This window comes from Callorhinus ursinus, unplaced genomic scaffold (genome assembly GCF_003265705.2).
Source record: "Callorhinus ursinus isolate GAN/ISIS: 27379988/994484 unplaced genomic scaffold, GSC_fseal_2.0 scaffold4, whole genome shotgun sequence".
Taxonomy (NCBI): domain Eukaryota; kingdom Metazoa; phylum Chordata; class Mammalia; order Carnivora; family Otariidae; genus Callorhinus; species Callorhinus ursinus.
The window spans coordinates 159,373,445-159,391,820 of record NW_027397066.1 but is presented as its reverse complement, the minus strand read 5'-3'; the positions used below and the strand labels follow the sequence as shown (position 1 = coordinate 159,391,820).

General features: G+C 54.8%; 2 protein-coding genes across 5 annotated transcripts in view; both read left to right on the top strand.

The window, feature by feature from the left end:
* The first annotated feature begins 5,369 nt into the window (after positions 1-5,369).
* On the top strand, positions 5,370-8,149 carry SFTPC (surfactant protein C). Of its 2 annotated transcripts, XM_025874011.2 has the most exons (6): positions 5,371-5,527; positions 6,230-6,388; positions 6,746-6,868; positions 7,124-7,234; positions 7,594-7,741; positions 7,940-8,149. In XM_025874011.2, exons 1-5 carry the CDS (start codon positions 5,459-5,461, stop codon positions 7,729-7,731), a joined length of 600 nt encoding a protein of 199 aa, XP_025729796.1. In that variant the 5' UTR covers positions 5,371-5,458; the 3' UTR covers positions 7,732-7,741; positions 7,940-8,149. The 2 variants fall into 2 exon arrangements, with proteins under 2 accessions (XP_073747348.1, XP_025729796.1); XM_073891247.1 differs by lacking the exons at positions 7,594-7,741; positions 7,940-8,149 and adding an exon at positions 7,387-7,551 and having other exon boundaries at positions 5,370-5,527.
* An 858-nt stretch (positions 8,150-9,007) lies between these two features.
* BMP1 (bone morphogenetic protein 1) overlaps positions 9,008-18,376 on the top strand; it is a 42,990-nt gene continuing 33,621 nt past the window's right edge. For all 3 annotated transcript variants that reach the window (XR_012378114.1, XM_073892634.1, XM_025873867.2), the window contains exons 1-2: positions 9,008-9,302; positions 16,344-16,457. Coding sequence is in view for 2 of the 3 variants with exons in the window: in XM_073892634.1 (XP_073748735.1) it covers positions 9,149-9,302; positions 16,344-16,457 (268 nt within the window). In the remaining variant the exon portion in view is untranslated. The remainder of the gene's footprint in view (positions 9,303-16,343; positions 16,458-18,376) is intronic.

Below are 18,376 nucleotides of genomic sequence, written 5' to 3'. Positions count from 1 at the left end.
CCCCTGGTGGGGGCATTTCCGCATTGTGGATCCACGTGCCTCTGTGTGCCTGTCCCTCTGTCGTGGCCCTCAGGGGGACACATCCTCTAAACAAGAGTTCATGGGTGTGTCATCAGCGACATGTGTGTAGCTGTGTTCACATGTGTGTCCACGAGCCCATGAACAGAATGTGCCTTTGTGTCTCTGTGAGCTGAAAAGGGAAATGTTTGTTACTGAGTTGGAGTGGGAGTGTGTGGAATTCTGGAACATCTGTCCCTACCCAACCACAGACTGTTGAAGCTGGGTAGAGCCCTGGACGTTTTCCAGTCCAGCTCTTTGTCACAAATGAGGAAACTGAGGCCCAAACTAAGAGGAAGGCAGCCCAGCTTGATGTCACATCGACTGTGTGTTTTGTATTCTATGTACTTAATCCTTCCAAACTTTTAAGGTGGATGATATGAATCCCTTTTTACAGATAAGAGAAGTGAGGCTGATAGTACCCGAAGAAAGAGACAGAACAGGGATTTCAACCCACTCTGCCCAACTCCGAAGTTCATAGTCCTACGTCTTTTTTTTTTTTAAGATTTTTTTTTTTTAATTTATTTGAGAGAGAGAGAGCACAGGCAGGGAGAGTGGCAGGCAGAGGGAGAAGCAGGCTCCCCGCTGAGCAGGGAGCCCAACATGTTACCTGATCCCAGGGACCTGGGATCATGAACTGAGCCAAAGGCAGACGCTTAACCGACCAAGCCACCCAGGCGCCCCACAGTCGGACTTCTATACCAGGGGTTTCCAAAGTGTGGTCCAGGGAGTCCAGGAGAACCTTCCAGGGAGTCACTGAGGTCAAAACAATTGTCCTAAGAACGTTAAAACTTAATTTTACTTTTTCACTTTCACACTCTCACGAAAATACCCTGGAATTGTCCAGAGGCTACATGATGTATCTTCTTACTAAGCCAGAAATTACAGAGATTTGCAAGGGGTACCTGGGTGGCTCAGTTGGTTAAGTTGATTTTGGCTGAGGTCATGATCTCAGGGTCCGGGGATCGAGCCCTGTGTGCGGCTCAGCAGGGGGTCTACTTGAGGAGTCTCTCCCTCTGTCCCTCCCTCCGCTCCTGCTGTCTCTCTAAATAAATAAACATTTAAAAAAATAGATTTGCAAAAGTGTAAAACAATGACACTCTTGTCTCTAATTTTTTGCTTTGTAAAATAATTTTTTAAAATTTGTGTTATTTATCTTAAAACATAGAATGGGTTTATTATTGCAATTTTCATTAATTAATTAACACTTTTCAATTTCTCAGTAAATATCCATATGGTAAATATCAATAGATATAACCCACATAAACGAAAGCTCTTTGGGGGTCCTCAATATTTTTTAAGAATGTTAAAGGGTCCTGAAACCAAAATGTTTGAGAACTGCTGCTCTCCGCTGTGTTACCTCCCTGGGGGAGTCTGTGTGCAGGATTGACTGTGCAAAAAGTCCGGGGGTACAGGACTAGGGGAGCCTGGAAGTCAGGTGAATGTGCTCCCAGTCTAGTGTTCTGTCCGTATCAGGCCAGGAAACTGAGATCACTGCGTTTAAGATGTGTCCCCAGCTGTCCCCAGCCTCTGCCAGCAGGGGCTTCTCTGATTGGAGCTTACATCTGTCCATGTTCTCTCAAGCAGGGATGCCCTGTCCCTCTGATGCTCGCTTGCCACTGCCCATCCAGCTGCCCGTGCAGTCCTCTGTATGCCAGCGTGTGGGAAGACAAGCAACGGGGGTGGGGAGGGTGGCCAGGGCAGCTGGGTACCCTCCCCACCCGTCCCTGGCACGGCTCTGCCCAGCGCACAAAGGGCAGAGTGAATCTTGTCCCAGCCCCTGCAGCTGAGGAGCTGGAAGGGGGAAAAGAAGAGGCTCACATGGAAGGGGTGGCTCTCCATCACCTACAGTTCTCCCAGAGGGATTTAGCCCGGAGACAGACAGAAAGGGGGAGTCTGGGCCCTATTCTCAGCTAGCGAGAAGAGGTGTTTTGGGGGATGAAGTAGATGATGATAATCATGACGATTGGATTGATGATGTCATTGGATCTTCACAACAGCTTGGAAAGGGGGACAGGATGGGCAGACTAGTCCCATTTCACAGTTGAACACACTCAAGCCTGGAAAGGCAGAAAGATGGATTCATTCAGGATCCCAGAGCTGGCCAGTGAAGCACCAAGACCTCCACATGCTGAAGAAATGAACTATTGACCGCTCACCTGGAGCCCCTTCATGTTTGGTGACCGTCCTATCCTTGAATATAATTACATGTTGGCTGTGTCGTGCCCCTTGCCCTGCAGCAGGTACAAAGAAGCCTCAGGAAAGCATGGTCTCAGGGCCAGTCCCAGGGAAGATAGGGCAACGAAAAGCTCCCGCATAGCTGATGAGAACAGCAGTGCGTGCTAAATGGCAGGTGAAAGGGCAGCAGGAGGCCGGGAGATTTTGGAGGAGGGAGGGGGCACCGTAGCCTGGGCCAGTGAGGTGGCTCTTGCCTGGCCTTGTAGGGCTGATGGCACTCGGAGAGGTGGAGGGGCATTGAAGGTGGGATTTCCAGGAGGGAGAAACGGCCTAAGTAAAGGCCAAGATGTGAAAAGTCTGCAGCAGAGGGCTGGTGTGTGGTGGGGGGCGGGGGGGAGACGGGGGGCAGCTATCCATGCCCAGCTAAAGGTCCCTCCTCATTTCCTGAAACCGAAGATAAGGACCCCAAGACCTCTACTGGGTCAGTGCCAGAGGGGTTGGCGCTAGCATCTGAACTCCCCTTGTGAAACTTGAGGGCAACCTTCTTTCCCCAACCTCCAAACAGGCAAAAACAAGTGGAAGAAAAAAGAAAAAGAAAAGAAAACCCACAAAGCTTGCGAGAATTACAGCCAAAGGGCAGCCTGCAGGGGAGACTGAGGACTTGAGAGAGCAGAGGCTTCTTTCCAAGAGAGACTCCTTTCTCAGCACCAGCTGATGACGGCAAGCCCTACACACAGCGCCCGTTCAGAACAAGCTCCACAGCTGGGCCATGCGGCCGCCTGAGATGCCCGCAGGGACCCCGAGATGCTTGCAGTCCTCCCTGGCTCTCCTGCTGGCCCACTGCCCACCTGGCTCAGGCCCAGTGTGTGTGAGTCAGCCAATCAATCGCAGCGTTGCCAGGACAACCTGGGGCGGGAGTGGGGTGGGCGCACTGGGGGCGCTGGGGGCGGGCACCACAGGCAGCTGTCTCCTACATCTGGCACCTGCACACCCCAGCGGAGGCTGCACACAGTTAAGAGGAGAATGCCTCCCCCTCCTCCCTGGACACTACCACCCCCACCCCCCCCACCCCCACCCCCCACCCCCCCACCACCCCCCATCCCCGCCCACTGCTCCTAGGACACTTGCTGCTAGAGGTTTCAGCAAATATTTAAAGGGGCAGTTGTGGGGGGTGAGGAAGGGGTGGTGGGAGCAAACACTCCCTCCCCTCCCCTCTCTCCTTCCCTGAGCTTCTCAGGCACTCTCAGCTCAGATGCCATGCTGTTGTGCAACCTAGAGGCTGAAGGCTCTCCTGCTGAAGAGGAGGTCCTCGTGGGGACGGGGCAACCCGCCAGGGCTGGAGAGCTGGGGGCCAGCTCATGAATGAAGGGCAGGGCCAAGGTGTAAGGGAGCCCCCAGACCAGGGACAGGAACTGGGGTGAAGTGTTGGAGCTTAAGTATCAGGAGGCTAAGAGAGGCCCAGAGGAGTGAGGGTGGGGCTCTGACTTAGACACTTAGAAAGTTCCAAGGGAAAGGCACTGTAGAGACCACCTGGCCCAGCAAGTGGAGGAAAGCTCAAGAGAGGATGCAGCCATTGGTCGATTTAGTTTAGTACAACCAAGCAACAGAAGTGGCTTTGAGGAAGGAGGTAAAAGAGATGGAAGGGTGAAGGAGAAGGCCCAGAAAGTGCATCACATTAGGGTGAGGAGCATTCTCAGTGCAAATTTAGGATCCGAGGGTATAAACAGAGGAGCCTAGAGGGATAGGGTCATAGGCAGCACCAAGCAGGTGAGATTCCAGAATGAGGAGATGGGGATCCCATCAGTCACCGCAGCCAGCCCTGCGCAAGGCTGTCTGGGCACAAGAAAGGAGTGTCAGGTGTGGAATCTGCTATCAAAAGCCTTCCGCTTGATCTCCGAAAATGGTTCACTGTTTACTTGATGCAGAAAACCCGACAAAATCATTCCCATCAAGAGGTTCAAATCTTCACATTCGTTTTAAGAGCACTCATGAAACTGCCCAGATCATCAAGGGCATGTATATCCCCAAAGCCACCAAGTATCTGGAGTCACTTTACAGAAGCAATGTGGGCCATTCCATCATTATAATGGTGGAGCTGATAGGTGTGCCCGGGGCCAAACAGTGGGTCTGGACACAGGGCCAGCGGCCTGAAGAGTGCTGAATTGTTGCTGCACATGCTTAAAAATGCAGAGAGTAATGCTGAACTTAAGGGTTTAGATGTAGATTCTCTGGTCATCGAGCACATCCAGGTGAACAGAGCCCCCAAATGAGCCATTAAGTTTACAGAGCTCCTGGTCGGATTAACCCCTGCATGAGCTCTCCTTGCCACATTGAGATGATCCTTCCTGAAACAGAGCAGATTGTTCCCAACCCAGAAGAGGAGGTGGCACAGATGAGAAAGATAGCCCACAAGAAACTGGAGAAACAACAACGTATGGCCTGGGAATAAATTCAGCATAAAATAAATGTGAATAAAAGTAAAAGCAGGGGGGGAAAGCCTTTAGCTTCCAAACAAGCCCATAGCAAAGGATGAAAAACCACACATTAGTAGGTAAAAATTTATAGCCAGAGGGGAAGAGTTTTCAGAATTAGGAAAAGAATGACTAGCGGCAAGTTTGAGGTTAGGTACCAGATGTGTGGGAGGAGGCCAGGCAGGTGGCATACTTGAAGTGAAAATGTGAGGCTCTTTGAGAAATGGCCACATATGAACCCCCACACTGATGCCAAAGCACCCACCTGCCTTCAGCAGGACCTCCTGGGTCCACAGGCACTGCCTTCTCACTCCCCTTCCTGGAGCTCATCCCTCTGCACGGGGGGAATTCTGTTGGGAAGTGTGGTGGACTCCCCATTGGGTCAGACCCCTGGCTGCCTGAGAGGTTCAACCTGGCAGAGGAACAGGGAAAGCCACAAGACTGCAGGGGCAGGTACCAGCAAGAAAGGCGGCCAACGCCAGGAAGACACCTACAGTGGGAGGCGCAGATTGCCCAAGGGCAAGTTTGCTTAGCGCACCCAGCTTTGCTTTGGCCGGGGCCAGGAGGACTCATGGGCCAGGGCCAAGGGCCCTCAGGCGCCCTTGCAGCTGGCTTATCGGGACCTCAGGTCTGGAGGGCCAGGAACAAACAGGCTTCAAAGCCAAGGGCTTGGCTGGCAGAAGGAGGCCGGATCCTTCACCTCTGTCCTCTCTCCCTACCGGCACATATAAGACCCTAGTCACACTTGGGAGATGAGTGGGGAAGACGCCTACAGCAAGATGGATGTTGGCAGCAAGGAGGTCCTGATTGAGAGCCCGCCAGTGAGTATGACCGTGTGCGTACATGTGTGTGAGCTGGGCCCTGCCTCATCCAAGCTCTCTGAGCCAGTCTTTTCATCCAACTTCATTCACTTAATTAACCTAGGACCGCGCTAAGTTAGGGCAGGGACACCAGCCACTAAGGCAGAGTCCTTCGGGGAGATGGACATGGCAACTGATCACTCCAACGTGAGGGGCCGAGAGCCACCAGAGTGGTCAGTGGAAAGAGCTGCAGAGAGCACTGCATAAGCAGACACTATGCGGGGACTCACAGGAAGCCTCACAGAGAAAAGGACATTTGAGCTGGCTCCAGAAGAATAGGTAGGAGCTCACTAGGTGGAGAAGGCAAGCATTGCAGGAAGAAGGGGTAGAATGTGTAAAGGCAGGGAGGTGTGAGAGAGCATGGATTATTTGGGGGAACAGAGAGGGTTGGGGATGGCTGGGGTGCCAAGGGTCTGGAGGAAACAGCAGGAGATGAGACTGGCGAAGCAGGCTCCCTTGGGTCTCTCCACGCTAGACTTCACGTCTAAGCCTTTCTGTTGGAATCCAGACCACCTCCTCAAGAAGCCTTCCCTGGTCTCAGCCCTCCTCTGCAAACCCATAGTATTGGTGTCCAGCTGTGGGAGGGTGTCTAGCTTGTGCAGAGAGAAGAAGGGCCCCGCTCATGACCTCATACCTGTCTCCCTGCCTGTCCCACCATGTCAGGACTACTCGGCAGCCCCCCAGGGCCGTTTCGGCATCCCCTGCTTCCCTGCGAGCCTCAAACGCCTTCTCATCGTGGTCGTGGTGATAGTCCTTGTGGTCGTGGTGATTGTAGGGGCCCTGCTAATGGGTCTTCACATGAGCCAGAAACACACTGAGATGGTGAGCAGGCCCAGAATGGGGTGGGCAGTGGGTAGAGGACACGCCAAACAAAGGGGCTGGGCGGGCTGGGCAGAGAGTGAAGTGTCCGGGGTCGGGGGGTATGGAGGGGAGCAGGCAAGGGGTGCCTCAAGAAAGGACAGAAGCAGGAACAGGGTGGCAACTCTGGCTTAGGCTTTTCCACCAGGCCTTTCGCTGGCTTGGCAGCCTGTTCCTTCCAGCATCCGGTCCCACCCAGCCTGTCTGGGCTCCCAGGGAAGAAGGGATTGCATTTTAGTAAAGAGGGCTGAGGGTGGACATGGGGACTGAAGGGACGAGTGGGGAAAGAGAAATACCAGGCCACCCTGTGCCCTCCCCCAGGTCCTGGAGATGAGCATTGGGGGACCGGAAGCCCAGCAGCGCCTGGCCGTGCAGGAGCGTGCGGGCACCACCGCCACCTTCTCCATTGGCTCCAGTGGTATTGTAGTGTATGACTACCAGCGGGTGGGTATACCGGACCTCCTGGCCCTGGGGCTGGGGCTGGGGGCCGATGACAAGACCGCTAGGCCACCCAGCTGTGCCACTTCATGCACATCCAGCTCTCCCCAGCCCCTAGCCCTTTTGCCTCCCCAGGCTGAGCCCCAGATTCCAAGAGGACTCCCTCAGGTGCCTAACCTAGAGGGAGATGGCCCAGGATCAGGGTTAGGGAGTGAGCAAGGCAGGGCCTTCTTGAATGAACTCTGGGCTTCCTGTGCTCAGCTCCTGATCGCCTATAAGCCAGCCCCAGGAACCTGTTGCTATGTCATGAAGATGGCTCCGGAGAACATCCCAAGTCTTGAGGCTCTCACTAGAAAGTTCCAGAACTTCCAGGTAGGTCTGTGTGGGTGAGGAGGAGTGGGTTGTCCCCTTCCCAGGGCTGCTGGGAGGAGCATTTGAGATGACAGCTGTTTGTCACCTGTAAAGTGTGGGGGCTGCCCGTCTCTAAACTCACCTGTACCACATCTTCCCTACGAATTCCCCAGCCCTTCCCTGATGCCAAGCTGCTGGCCTCAGCTGAACCTCACTCCCCGGGGGCTTCTGACTCCAGCACAGCCCCCTCTTCACTGGTGAGGAAAGCAAGGCTTTTAGGAGGCTCGGAGAGATGGCCTGACATGCCTGAGGTCCCACAGTAATGCCATAGGTGAGACAGAAACTCAGTTCCCAGGCTCTAAATTAGGTGCTCTTTCCAGGTCAAGCCTGCAGGGTCTACCTCTAAGCTGGGCCAGGAGGAGGGCCATGATGCTGGCTCAGAATCCCCTGGGGACCTGGACTTCCTGGGCACCACAGTGAGGACCCTGTGTGGCGAGGTGCCCCTCTACTACATCTAGGACCCCTCAGGTGAGCAGGTGTGACTGCCAGGGCACCGAGCGGCAGTGGCCCAGGAAGGCTTGCGCCACCTTGCCATGTCAGCTGACCAGGAACTGGGGAATCCACTGAGCGGGGCCATCTAGGGAGCTCAGGGGAGGGAAGGTTCATAGACTGCCCCCTCCCGGTCCCTCTCCCTCACATAATAAACAGTGTTTGTTTGCTTCTCAGGGCCTGTGGAAGCCCCAAGTGAAGAGGAAAGATCTATGCGCTAAGGGCCTTTTGCAGAGAGATAGGAAGCTGCTCCTACCCACACCACAGGGACTGGAGCTGGAGAAATGGGAGCTGTGGGGAGAGGTGGGAGCGGGCAGAAGAGATACGGCTCCTAGGGCCAAGGGGCTCCTACCACGAAAGAATAAAGCAGCCTGATTGAAAAACAAAGGGAGCGCCTCTTCCATCTTCCCACACGCCCCCAGTCCTTCTCCTGGTGGGGCCAGTTAGGGGCAGGGTAGGGCTCTGGGGAAGCGACGGGGCTTTCCCCTCCCCCCCCCCGTCAGGGCGTGATGGGGGACAGGGGGCAGTGGCGAGGGGACTGGGCAATCCACAGGCTTTAGGCGCCCTCCAGTGGTGTCTCCCGAGGGAGGACGAGAGACAGAGACAGCCAGAGACCGACAGAACTAGAGAGACAGGGATCGCGATGGGCGAGGGTCCGACAAAAGCTGAGACCGAGCGACCGAGAGACGCAGGCAGAGAAACGCAGAGACCGGGGGCGGAGGCGGGCAGAAGCAGCGGAGCGACCTGACAGCGTGTCCCGCTGCCCGGGACGGGGCTCGGGCCCGGCGCCCGCGGGACGAGCCGCCGCTAGAGGGCACCTCGCGGGAGCGGCCGTCGGCCGGGCACCTCGGGGCCCGGCGCCCCATCCCCGGCCCCGCCGGCCCGCGCCCCGGGCCGCCCGAGCCCCCTCCCGGGGCGGGCCTGCTCCCGGCGGTCCCCGCCCCCCGCTGGCGCGCCGCCCGGCCCGGCCGTGCGCTGTCCCGGACCCGAGGGGGGCCGAGCTCCGGGCGAAAACCCGCCCTCCAGCGAGCTCATTTCCCTAAAAGGGGGGGGTGAGGGAGGGAGGAGAGAAGGAAAGAGGAAAAGAAGGGAAGGGAGCGGAGAAGGCTGGAGGCGCAGGGAGAGGGCCGAGGAGCCGGGCCGGAGAGGGGGCGGGAGACAGGAAGGAGGGGGGCGAGGACAGGGAAGAGGGAGAGGTAGGGACGCGCGAGGGGGGGCAGCGCGGGGAGGGAGCGCGAGGGCGAGCGGAGGGGAGCGCCCTCCCCTCGCCGCCAGTCCTCCGCTTCCCCTCTCGCCGGCTCCCGCGTCCGGGCGCAATCCGCCGCCGCCGCCGCCACCACCGCCGCCACCGCCGCCACCGCGCCCGCCGCCGCCGCGCCCTCCAGCATGCCCGGCGTGGCCCGCCTGCCGCTGCCGCTGCTGCTCTGGCTGCTGCTGCTGCCGCGCCCGGGCCGGCCGCTGGACTTGGCCGACTACACCTATGACCTGGGGGAGGAGGACGACTCGGAGCCCGTCGGCTACAAAGACCCCTGCAAGGCGGGTAGGCGCCCCCCATCCAGCCGACCGGCCGGGGCGCCGGGGGCCGGGGCGCGGGCGGGCCCGGCGGGGAGGCGCGGGCTGCTGAGGGTTTGGGGTTGGGGGAGGACAGTCCAGTGTGGGAAGCCGGGAGCTGCCTGGTTGGCAATGCAGTGGGGAACAAAAGAAAGAGGGAGAGAGGGAGGGGGAAGTTTGGGGGACTTTTAGGACTGAAGTTGTGCTGCTATTTGTGGAAGCTGCTGCCGCTGCCCTCTCTTCCCAGACGATTCCTGGAGCAAACTCTTTGGGTCCAGGGAGAAACCTGCAGCCAAGGAGGCTTTTCCTCCTGCAGGAAACTTTTCTGGCCAAACTCCCGTGTGTGTGTGTGTGTGTGTGTGTGTGTGTGTGTGTGTGTGTGCGCGCACTTTTCCCTTGTCCCCCATCTCGGGCTCCAGGACGTTGCTGTTTTCCAGCCTGTCTGGGCTGCCCCCAGGCTGCACATCTGTCTGCCCAGGGGGTGCGGGAGGCCTGCATCTCCAAGGAGCAAGTCTCCTGAGGCCCCCACCCAGCCCAAGTGAAAGAAGAAAGTTTTTCAAGGGATCCTCTGATGTCATGCTCCCTGGTTGTCCCATGGTCCCCCCCACCAGACACAGCGGCCTGCTGGGACAGAGGAGACAGCTGTCAAAGTTAGAGAAGCCAGCCAGGGAGGGAGGATTCCCTCTGCCCTTAGATGTCAGAAGTACCTAGCAAGGCCAAGTTGGGGTGGAAAGGGGAAAAACACAGAGAACTCAAATACTGTGTATCAGCTCTCTTAGTCCACAGACACTGGAGGCTAATTAGCTGAGGTCAGGGCCCCGGAGTGTGTGTTTGTGTGTGTGTGTGTGTGTGTGTGTGTGTGTGTGTGTGTGTGTTCTTTGTCCATGAAGACCCCATGTAACCCCTTCACTCCTGCTGGGCCCAGAGGGGTCTTGCCCCTGGAGTGACCAGATGGCCAGACACTCAGGCCATTTGCCTAATCAGATGACCCTGAACAGGCTGCCTGGGACAAGAGAACATACAGGCCATAAGATATCATCAGAATCTTTCCTCAACTTCCTGCCTCTGATTTCAGCCTGTCTCCAAATAACCAGGGCCAGGGGTAATGCCCCGGTTCCTAGAGTTCTAGGAGTGCCTGTATGTGGCATAAGGGTTTGGGTCCCTCTAGTCCTGACTCTGGGCTCCCTGCTTTGGGTGAATGGATCACACACAGCAAGCTACAGAAGAGGTAGACCCTTCTTCCAGTGGGAGGAGCAGAAGCCAAATCTCGGCCTTTCACCACCCTTGCTGGGCTGTGGGTAAACCAGACGTTAGCCATCATCTTTCTCCCTGGGCTTGGAGTGGGCATGAGGCTAAGCAGATGGAGCTTGGGCTTTGGAGGCAGGCCGACCTAAGCTGTCAATCCTGGACCCACAACTCATTAGCTCTACTGCCTGGGGAATGTTAATTATCATCTCTGAACTTTGCTTTTCTCACCTGTAAAATGGAACTGATAATATGTCTCTCTGTAGAGTTGATGGCAAGGATTAAATATGAGAACGTATATAAAACACTTATTAGAGATTAACACACAGTAAGCACTTAATAAATGTTTGCTGCCTACTCCCCTGTTTCCTGTGCCTCACACTCTCACTTCATTTTTTTCTGAGGGAATGGGCTGGGTTTGCTGGAAAAGGGAGTGTCTCCCTGTCCCTGTCCTTGTGTCACTTATTCATTCAGCTGATCTACATGGACTGAATGCTAATAATATGTGCCAGGCCCTGGGCTTGATGTTGGGGGAGATACAGAAAAGTGTAAGACATGGCCCCTGCCCTCAAAGGGCTTCCAGTCTGGGAGGGACATAAGACACGTGGGGATGTAACCAACTGCACCAACCAAGATGCGTTCTGTGCCACCTTGGGAGGAAAGGGCTTAAAGGCTCAAGGAGCCCCTTACCCCTCTGCAGCCTGGCAGTGGCGGTGGCAGAGAACCAGGGCTCACGGCAGGCTGGGAAGGTTTTGGGGTTCGTCATGGAGGAGGGAAGGCCTTGAAGAATGGGTAGGAAGTCAGTCTGATGTATTTCACTCCTGGAGGGATTTGGAGTGATTTTCGGAGGAGGCGGCAGGAGGCTGAGGCTCTATCCCCAGTCTCAGATTTCATGCTAGGGTGGGGCTGGCTGAGTTGGAACTTCAAACAAGGGCTCTGGGGAAGCCTCTGCCCCAGGGTGAAGTGAGGCTGGTGGGGAGCTGGGCCAGGCCTGGGGGTGGCCGATAGGACCCGAGAGCCTGACGAGGCCAAGAGTCGGGGTCAGATCAGGCCTCCCTCCTGGGAGTGGCTGCTGCAGCCTTGCCTACCTCCACCCTGACTCCCTAAGACCCCACGCCAACAGCCTCATGCCTTGCGTCCCTAGGCTCTTCTCTCTGTTTGTGTTGCTGTGCCCTCTTTGCCTCCTCTGAGCCCTGCCATCCGGGTGCTAGACGTGATGGCGGCAGGAACACCTGGCTGTGCCTCCTTTGGATGCCCCTGATCTGCCTGCTTACCTCTGCTCCTCTCACCCTTTCCAGCTCTCTCCTCCTCTCCTCCTTGCACACGGAGGACCAAGAATGAAAGTCCTGTTGAATCCCCTGGCTCACCTTTCAGGATTACCAGGCCCCTTCATTTGAGTTTATCTCCGGCACTTACTGTCAGAGGTAGGGCAAAATTGAGGGCAGTAAGGCAAAACTGAGACCCCTGATACCCTGGAGAGTTTCCTGGATCTTCTAGGCAACACTAGAACAATAGGCGGGAAGCAGAGTTGTTCTATGTGTGTGCCGAGAGCTGGTTCCACCAAGCTCATGCTCTGGTGTGCAGGCTCTCACGTTCACATATGAGCTCTCTGTCTCTCTCTCTCTCCTTCTCTCCCCCTTGCCCAGGGAGATTGCGAATCAGCCCTGATTTCTTATATGTTAGGATGCCAAACCATCAAGGGGGATCTTCCCTGAGATTCCCAGCTCTTGGCAGTGAGCCTCGGGGCTCTGGGAGAGATGTGGGAGGCAGGAATGGGGACAAAGCTGCTCCCAGAGGCAGAGAAGCACCTGGGGAGTGCCCTTGAGCCAGTGAGGACCTTACTTCGGCCCTAGCTGGCAGCTCAGAGGTTTGCTTGCTCTGTCTGAGAAGATGAGTTGGGCTAGTAGCTCACCCACCCTCATCACTGTCCCCACCCCAGAGGCATCGTGGCCCAGGTTTGGACTTCAAGGGGCCTCAGCCACAAGTTCTGGAGGTTGAGAAGTGATCCATTCTCTTGCCAGACCACATTCCCCCTCCAGACACTCTGAATGAGTCATCCACCCACCTATGCCCCTGCTCCCTGAGTCACCTTCTCTTTTAGGTGCCCCAAGGGAGGAGGAAAAGACTTAGAATCTCCCTGGGCTCCAGATGGAGGGGGACCAATGGGACTCCCCAGGAAGAAGGAACTCTCAAGAATTCTAGTTTCTCCAGAAGATGTTGGGGGAGGATTGGGAGGGAGAATGTGTCGCTCAGCCCACTAAGGGCCTCCTGAGGATATCCAGGGGAGTCAGCTGATCTCTCTGTCTCTCTGTCGCTCTCTCCACGCCCCCCATTCATTTCTAAGGGTGCCCTTCACCTTTGGGGGGTATAGCCTGTGAAATGTGTATATGCAATAATTTGTGTTTGAATACACTAGGGCTTGCACAGGGAAGTAGTCAAGGGAGTGCTTGGGCACATTTGTGGGTATACCCCTGCTCTAAGGGCAAGTCCAGCAAACTGTGCATGTGGGTACTCCTGAGTGCATGTCAGGGTGTGCGCAAATATGCACCTGTGTAGCAGCGTACAGCTGTGATTAAGTACATGCCCATGTCCGTGGGAGCTTGAGTATGTTCTCCCCCAGCTAGAAGCTTGCATTTGTGTGATGGGACATGCGTACGCCCTGTACACATGGCACTGGGGCACCACCACACCAGCGAGCTCCTCACCCTCTCCCCAGACAGGGATGCCTTGCCATGCCCCAGGGGACGAGACTCGAGCCAAGAGGCCTACCTAGAGGATGGGCACACAAAGTCCACCTTACTCTTTCTTTCCTCTCCTGCCCCCAGCCTGACTATGGAGTGGCCACGAGTGCTCCCGGCTGGTTTACAGCCAGAAAACAAAACAAACTTTTGATCCTGTGTTGAAAACAACTACTACCCTGACCCTGACCCCAGGACTTCCTTCCGGCTAAGGGGGGTTGTCCTGGACTCTCCAGCATCCAGATTCCCTAGCTTCCCCATGGGGGAATCCTAAATGGGCAGGGCCTTCAGGCTCAACTCCTGGCCAGAAGGCTCCCCTGCCCACCCCACGTCTCCCCACCCCCACTCTGTTCCCACACATTCTTCAGCCATGACATCCCCACCACAGGACGCCCGCTCGGCAGAAGAGCTCTGTGGCCATCCTAGGGCCTATCCCGCCTTCCACTTGCCCTGCCCCCCACACTGTCCTGGTCTCACAGGCCAGCACGGTTCCGGGGCCTCTGTACTTGGAATTCGAGGTTCTGCTTCTGAGCATTCTGGGGCTTCACTCAGTCAAGAGGCCAATGGGGGTGAACCGATATGCCCTTGGAAAGTGGAGAGCTGATCTTGAGCTTATGGGGCTGTTTTGGGGGTAAGATTAACAGTGACCATTTAGTGGGTGCTTACCGTGTTCCAGGCTCTGTGCTAGGTGCTTTGTTTACATGCCTTATTTCATGCAGTCATCCTGGGAGACAGATTCTATCGTTAGCTCCTTTTTATGTAGGAGAAAATTGAGGTTTAGAAGAGTTTATGTGACTTGTCAGCTAATAGGAGCCAAGCTGGGATTCAAAGACAGGTCTGTCTGCCTACAAAGACTTTGCTTTTTGCTGCCATGTCCAAAGACGAGTCTAAATGTCCAGCCACGTGTGTGGATGATGGTGCCTGTGGGTGTGGACACATGAGCCCAGAGGTGCCAGTGTCTGTGCAGAGGTGCAAAGTGTGTCAAGGTATGAGGGTATTCGTGTGGCATGTGTGTGCCTGTGTGAATGTTGGCATTATCTTCTCGGAGTGTACCTCTCATCCCACGACCTTTGCGTGTCAGCTAAGAAATGTCTCCCGCTGCCATCCAATCAATTGCTGAGCCAAGTCCCCCAATGGTGACCTTTTTTGGAAAAAAAACTTTCTCATGTGGTGGAAGAGATTCTGGGCCACTTACCAGCTGATGACCTTGGGCAAGTCATTTCCTTCTTAGGCCCAAGTGTTCTGATCTCTGAAGTCAGGGAGGTGGGCTGGAATCCAGCCACGAGGTTATCTCTCGAAGAGTTTGTAATTGCACACTCGTAGGCAAATGCACAGGGGGAGCATGATTTAATGGGCCCTGAGTGGGCCAGGATTAAATGAATTCATTAATGTGAAAGCACTTTGTTGCCTGGGAAGGTGTAGTAGCCAGTAATGGTAGCCATTACTGGCTTAATGGGTTCAGAGCTTGCAGTTAGTCTGTGTGCGTTGGAGCCTGTGCATGTGTGTTTTTTAGAATTGTCTGTGACGGTGCATTTTGTGTGTGTGTGAATGTGTGTCTGCATGAGTGTCTATTTTTGTGTACGGGTATTTACGATATGGGTTCTACAGCAGTAATGCACTTGAATACAACAAGTGCTAGACTGGGAATCAGGAGGCCCATGTTACAAATCCAGCCTCTCCAACGACTAGCAGTGTGGGAGACCATTTCCCTTCCAGGCCTCAGTTTCCATATCTAAAATGGAATGTTGGCCTGGATAACTGCTAGAGGGACTCCCACGTTCTGTCAATCCAGGTCTAGGTTGCATCAGAGTATGTGTCTATGGGCATGTGTCTTTGTAGGCCCAAAGAATATCAATGTGATATTTGACTTGAACAAACATTCTGGAGTGCCTTCCACCTGCAAGGGTGGTGCGGGCGCTGCCTGGGGGGAATGGGAGTGGGGAGTATATCTCTGTGACTTACATAGCTCTGTGTTTGAGGGCACGGCTGTGGATGTCACCATGTGCCTGATTCTGTGTATGATGAAGTGTGTGTGTGTGTGTGTGTGTGTGTGTGTGTGTGTGTGTGTTCACCCAGTGGGCCATCTGGGGCAGAGAAACCTGTGTGCAAGGCCTCAAGGTTAAAACAATTTGTGTAATGCTGCCGCCAGGCCTGTGTAGCACTCAGGATGAGAAGCAGATGTTGCCATGGGTGGAGCTCCACCTCCATCCAGCTCAGCCTCCCGCCTCCCCCAGCCCAGCCCAGTGTGAAGCTCGCTTCTGAGCTCCTTCCAGAGCACTCAGCTCCCCAGCTTCCTCCTGCTCCTGACTTCTCAAAAGGCAGGCGGATTGTTGAGCCCATCTCTCCAAAAACATCTCTCCCCAGATCCAGAAGTCCACATGGCCTATTCAGGGGGCTCTATGACCCCCCGGCCTTTCTTCCTCCAGAGAAGGGACCCTGAGACTCAGAATAGGAGTCCCCTGAGAACAGTTAAACTTCTTCCTCCTAGCAGGGCAGCTCCATTATGTGTCCTGGTTTCCCTCCTATGCCTCTCGGCTCTGTTCATATTCACATGCTCCCCTCCATCTTTGAAACAGCATTTGTTGAGTGAATACCACATGCTCAGTGCAGCACCAAGGTTATGGGCCCACAGAGTAGACACTGACCCCCTTCTGCTTTCTTCATAGCACGCATCACCATTCTTGTGTTCAGTGTTTGTTTATTTGTGTATTGTCAAAGGTTAGCTCTACACAAGCAGGGACCTCTTCTATCTTGCTCATCACTCGGCTAGTGCCTGGCCCACAGAAGGTGCTTACTAAGTGTTCAGAGTGATGAGAAGAGTGACATGGCCGTGTCTTCCTCTGGTAGGGGGTGGGTATCAGCTTTGCTGGATTCCCAACTCCAAAGTGAGCACGAGTCTCCCGAGGGATTCTCAAAGCCAGTGCCCCACTGCCTTCTTCCTCAGAAGGCATTTGCCGACTAAAGTTGCTATAGGGGAGCCCCTGGCGTTGGGGCTGCCTGTGCTGGGTAGAAGGATTAACTCCCCCGGCCTCTTCTTTTCTCTCTAGCTGCCTTCCTTGGGGACATCGCCCTGGATGAGGAGGACCTGAGGGCCTTCCAGGCGCAGCAGGCTGCAGATCTCAGGCAGCGGGCAACGCACAGGTCTTCCATCAAAACTGCAGGTACACCGGGCACAGGCTGGGTCTCCTATGTCCCAGAAATGGGTTCCAGAATTGGAGAAACAAGGAACCTCCCTCTTTCCCAGCCAGGCCCTCTCAGTACAGAGGCTATGAGCTTGAACCCAGCATAATGGCTTGTCTTCCCTTGGGATACCTTTATTCCTTCCCCCAGAGGAACAGCAAGTATAGACAAACCCAGGAGCCAGAATGGACATTCTTTTTGCTTACAGTTTACAAAGGACTTTCAAAAGCATTCTCTAACTTAACTGTCCCCAACCACCTGCAAAGGCAGGTGTCAGGACAACCTCTGCCTTGCAGATACAGAAACTAAGACCCATGGGGGTAACGTGACTTGTTCACGGTCACATAGCTCGTCAGTGGCAGAGCTCGGGCAGGAACCCAAGCCTTCTCACTTTAAATCTGAGGCTCTTGGCTCAACATCCCAGTCCCTCCTGGCTTCTCCTCGTGCTCCCACTTTGCAAGCTTTTACGCATCTTTCCAAGCCCATCTCCGGCGCCTCTCTGGTGAAACCTTCCCTGATCGTCCCCCCAGCATGCCTCTACCTCCATTTGCTCTCTCTCTGCTCTCTGTTGACCATGTTAGTATCTCACTCAGTGAACCATATTTCAATGGTTTTCTTTTTTAATACGTCTATCTTCCCTGCTGGACTCAAAGCTTTTCAAGGTCAGAGATGGGTCCTTCTCATCTCCGAGTGTGGCCCAAGCAGCTAGCAACCCACCTGGACCTTGTGAATGGGTAAGAGAAGAGGAAGAGTCAGGGCACGGGCTGCCTCGTTTCTGTCCAGCCTTGTCACTGCTCTGGAACGTGGTGCTGCCTCCAGGGAGCTCTCCCATTGCCAGGGACAGGGATTCTCACCCGGAGCCCATTCTGCACACACTCTGTGCCAAGCCCTTGCCCTGTCTTGCATGAGGGAGGCTCGTGGCTCGGGCAGCCGTGGAGTAAAGGTCACACTAACCCCAGAGAGCAGCTGGCACTGGAGGGGGACGTGGTGGCCTGATAACTAGCAAGGCTTCCTGGGCCTCAGAGGGGACCAGCGAAATGGAGGGGTTGGAGCGCCTGGGCCCGCCACAAACCCACCAGGTGACTTTGGGCAAATCTTCGGTCTCAGTTTCCTCATCCGTCAAATATACATAGTGACGCTTGCCTAGTGCATCCGAGAGAGCTGCTACGTCACTGGAGAATGTGTATTTGGGAACACTGAAAGACATCAAGTTCCATATGCTCCACAAGGAAGAAGTTTTATTAAGTGAGACGGGACCATATCCTCGTCTCAAGCCCCCTGCAGTCCCTAGGAAATTAGGACACCATGGTTTTCTTTTTCAGTTATGGTCAATTCTCACTATCCGTGGTAGTTATTCTTTTTTTTAATTTTTTTTTAAAGATTTTATTTATTTGAGAGAGAGAGAGAGAGAGAGAGCACAAGTGGGAGGGGGGAGCGGAGGGAGAGGGAGAAGCAGACTCCCCGCTGAGTGGGGAGCCCGACGCAGGGCTGGATCCCAGGACCCTGGGATCATGACCCAAGCTGAAGGCAGACGCCTAACCAACTGAGCCACTCAGGCGCCCCAATCCATGGTAGTTATGAATAGAGCTATAGGATAACCTTGTTCCATAAAGTCACTGCAAACACTGAATTCACAAATCCTAAGCCATCCATCACTCCTAGGAGAAACACAATGTTCACTTCCTGCTAGCTTCTCATCATATCATTTTCATCAACTGATCAATGTGTGACCCTGTCTTACGTGTGTTTCTGTTTAAAGACCCCTGATTTAATACATAGTTGATTCATTAACATTGAGCCATGGCCAACAGCACTATGACTCATGACCGAACGAAGCTTATGTAACAGACATGTATGTTCTTCATAAGGAACATCAAATCCTTCTAGCACTTGGGACACC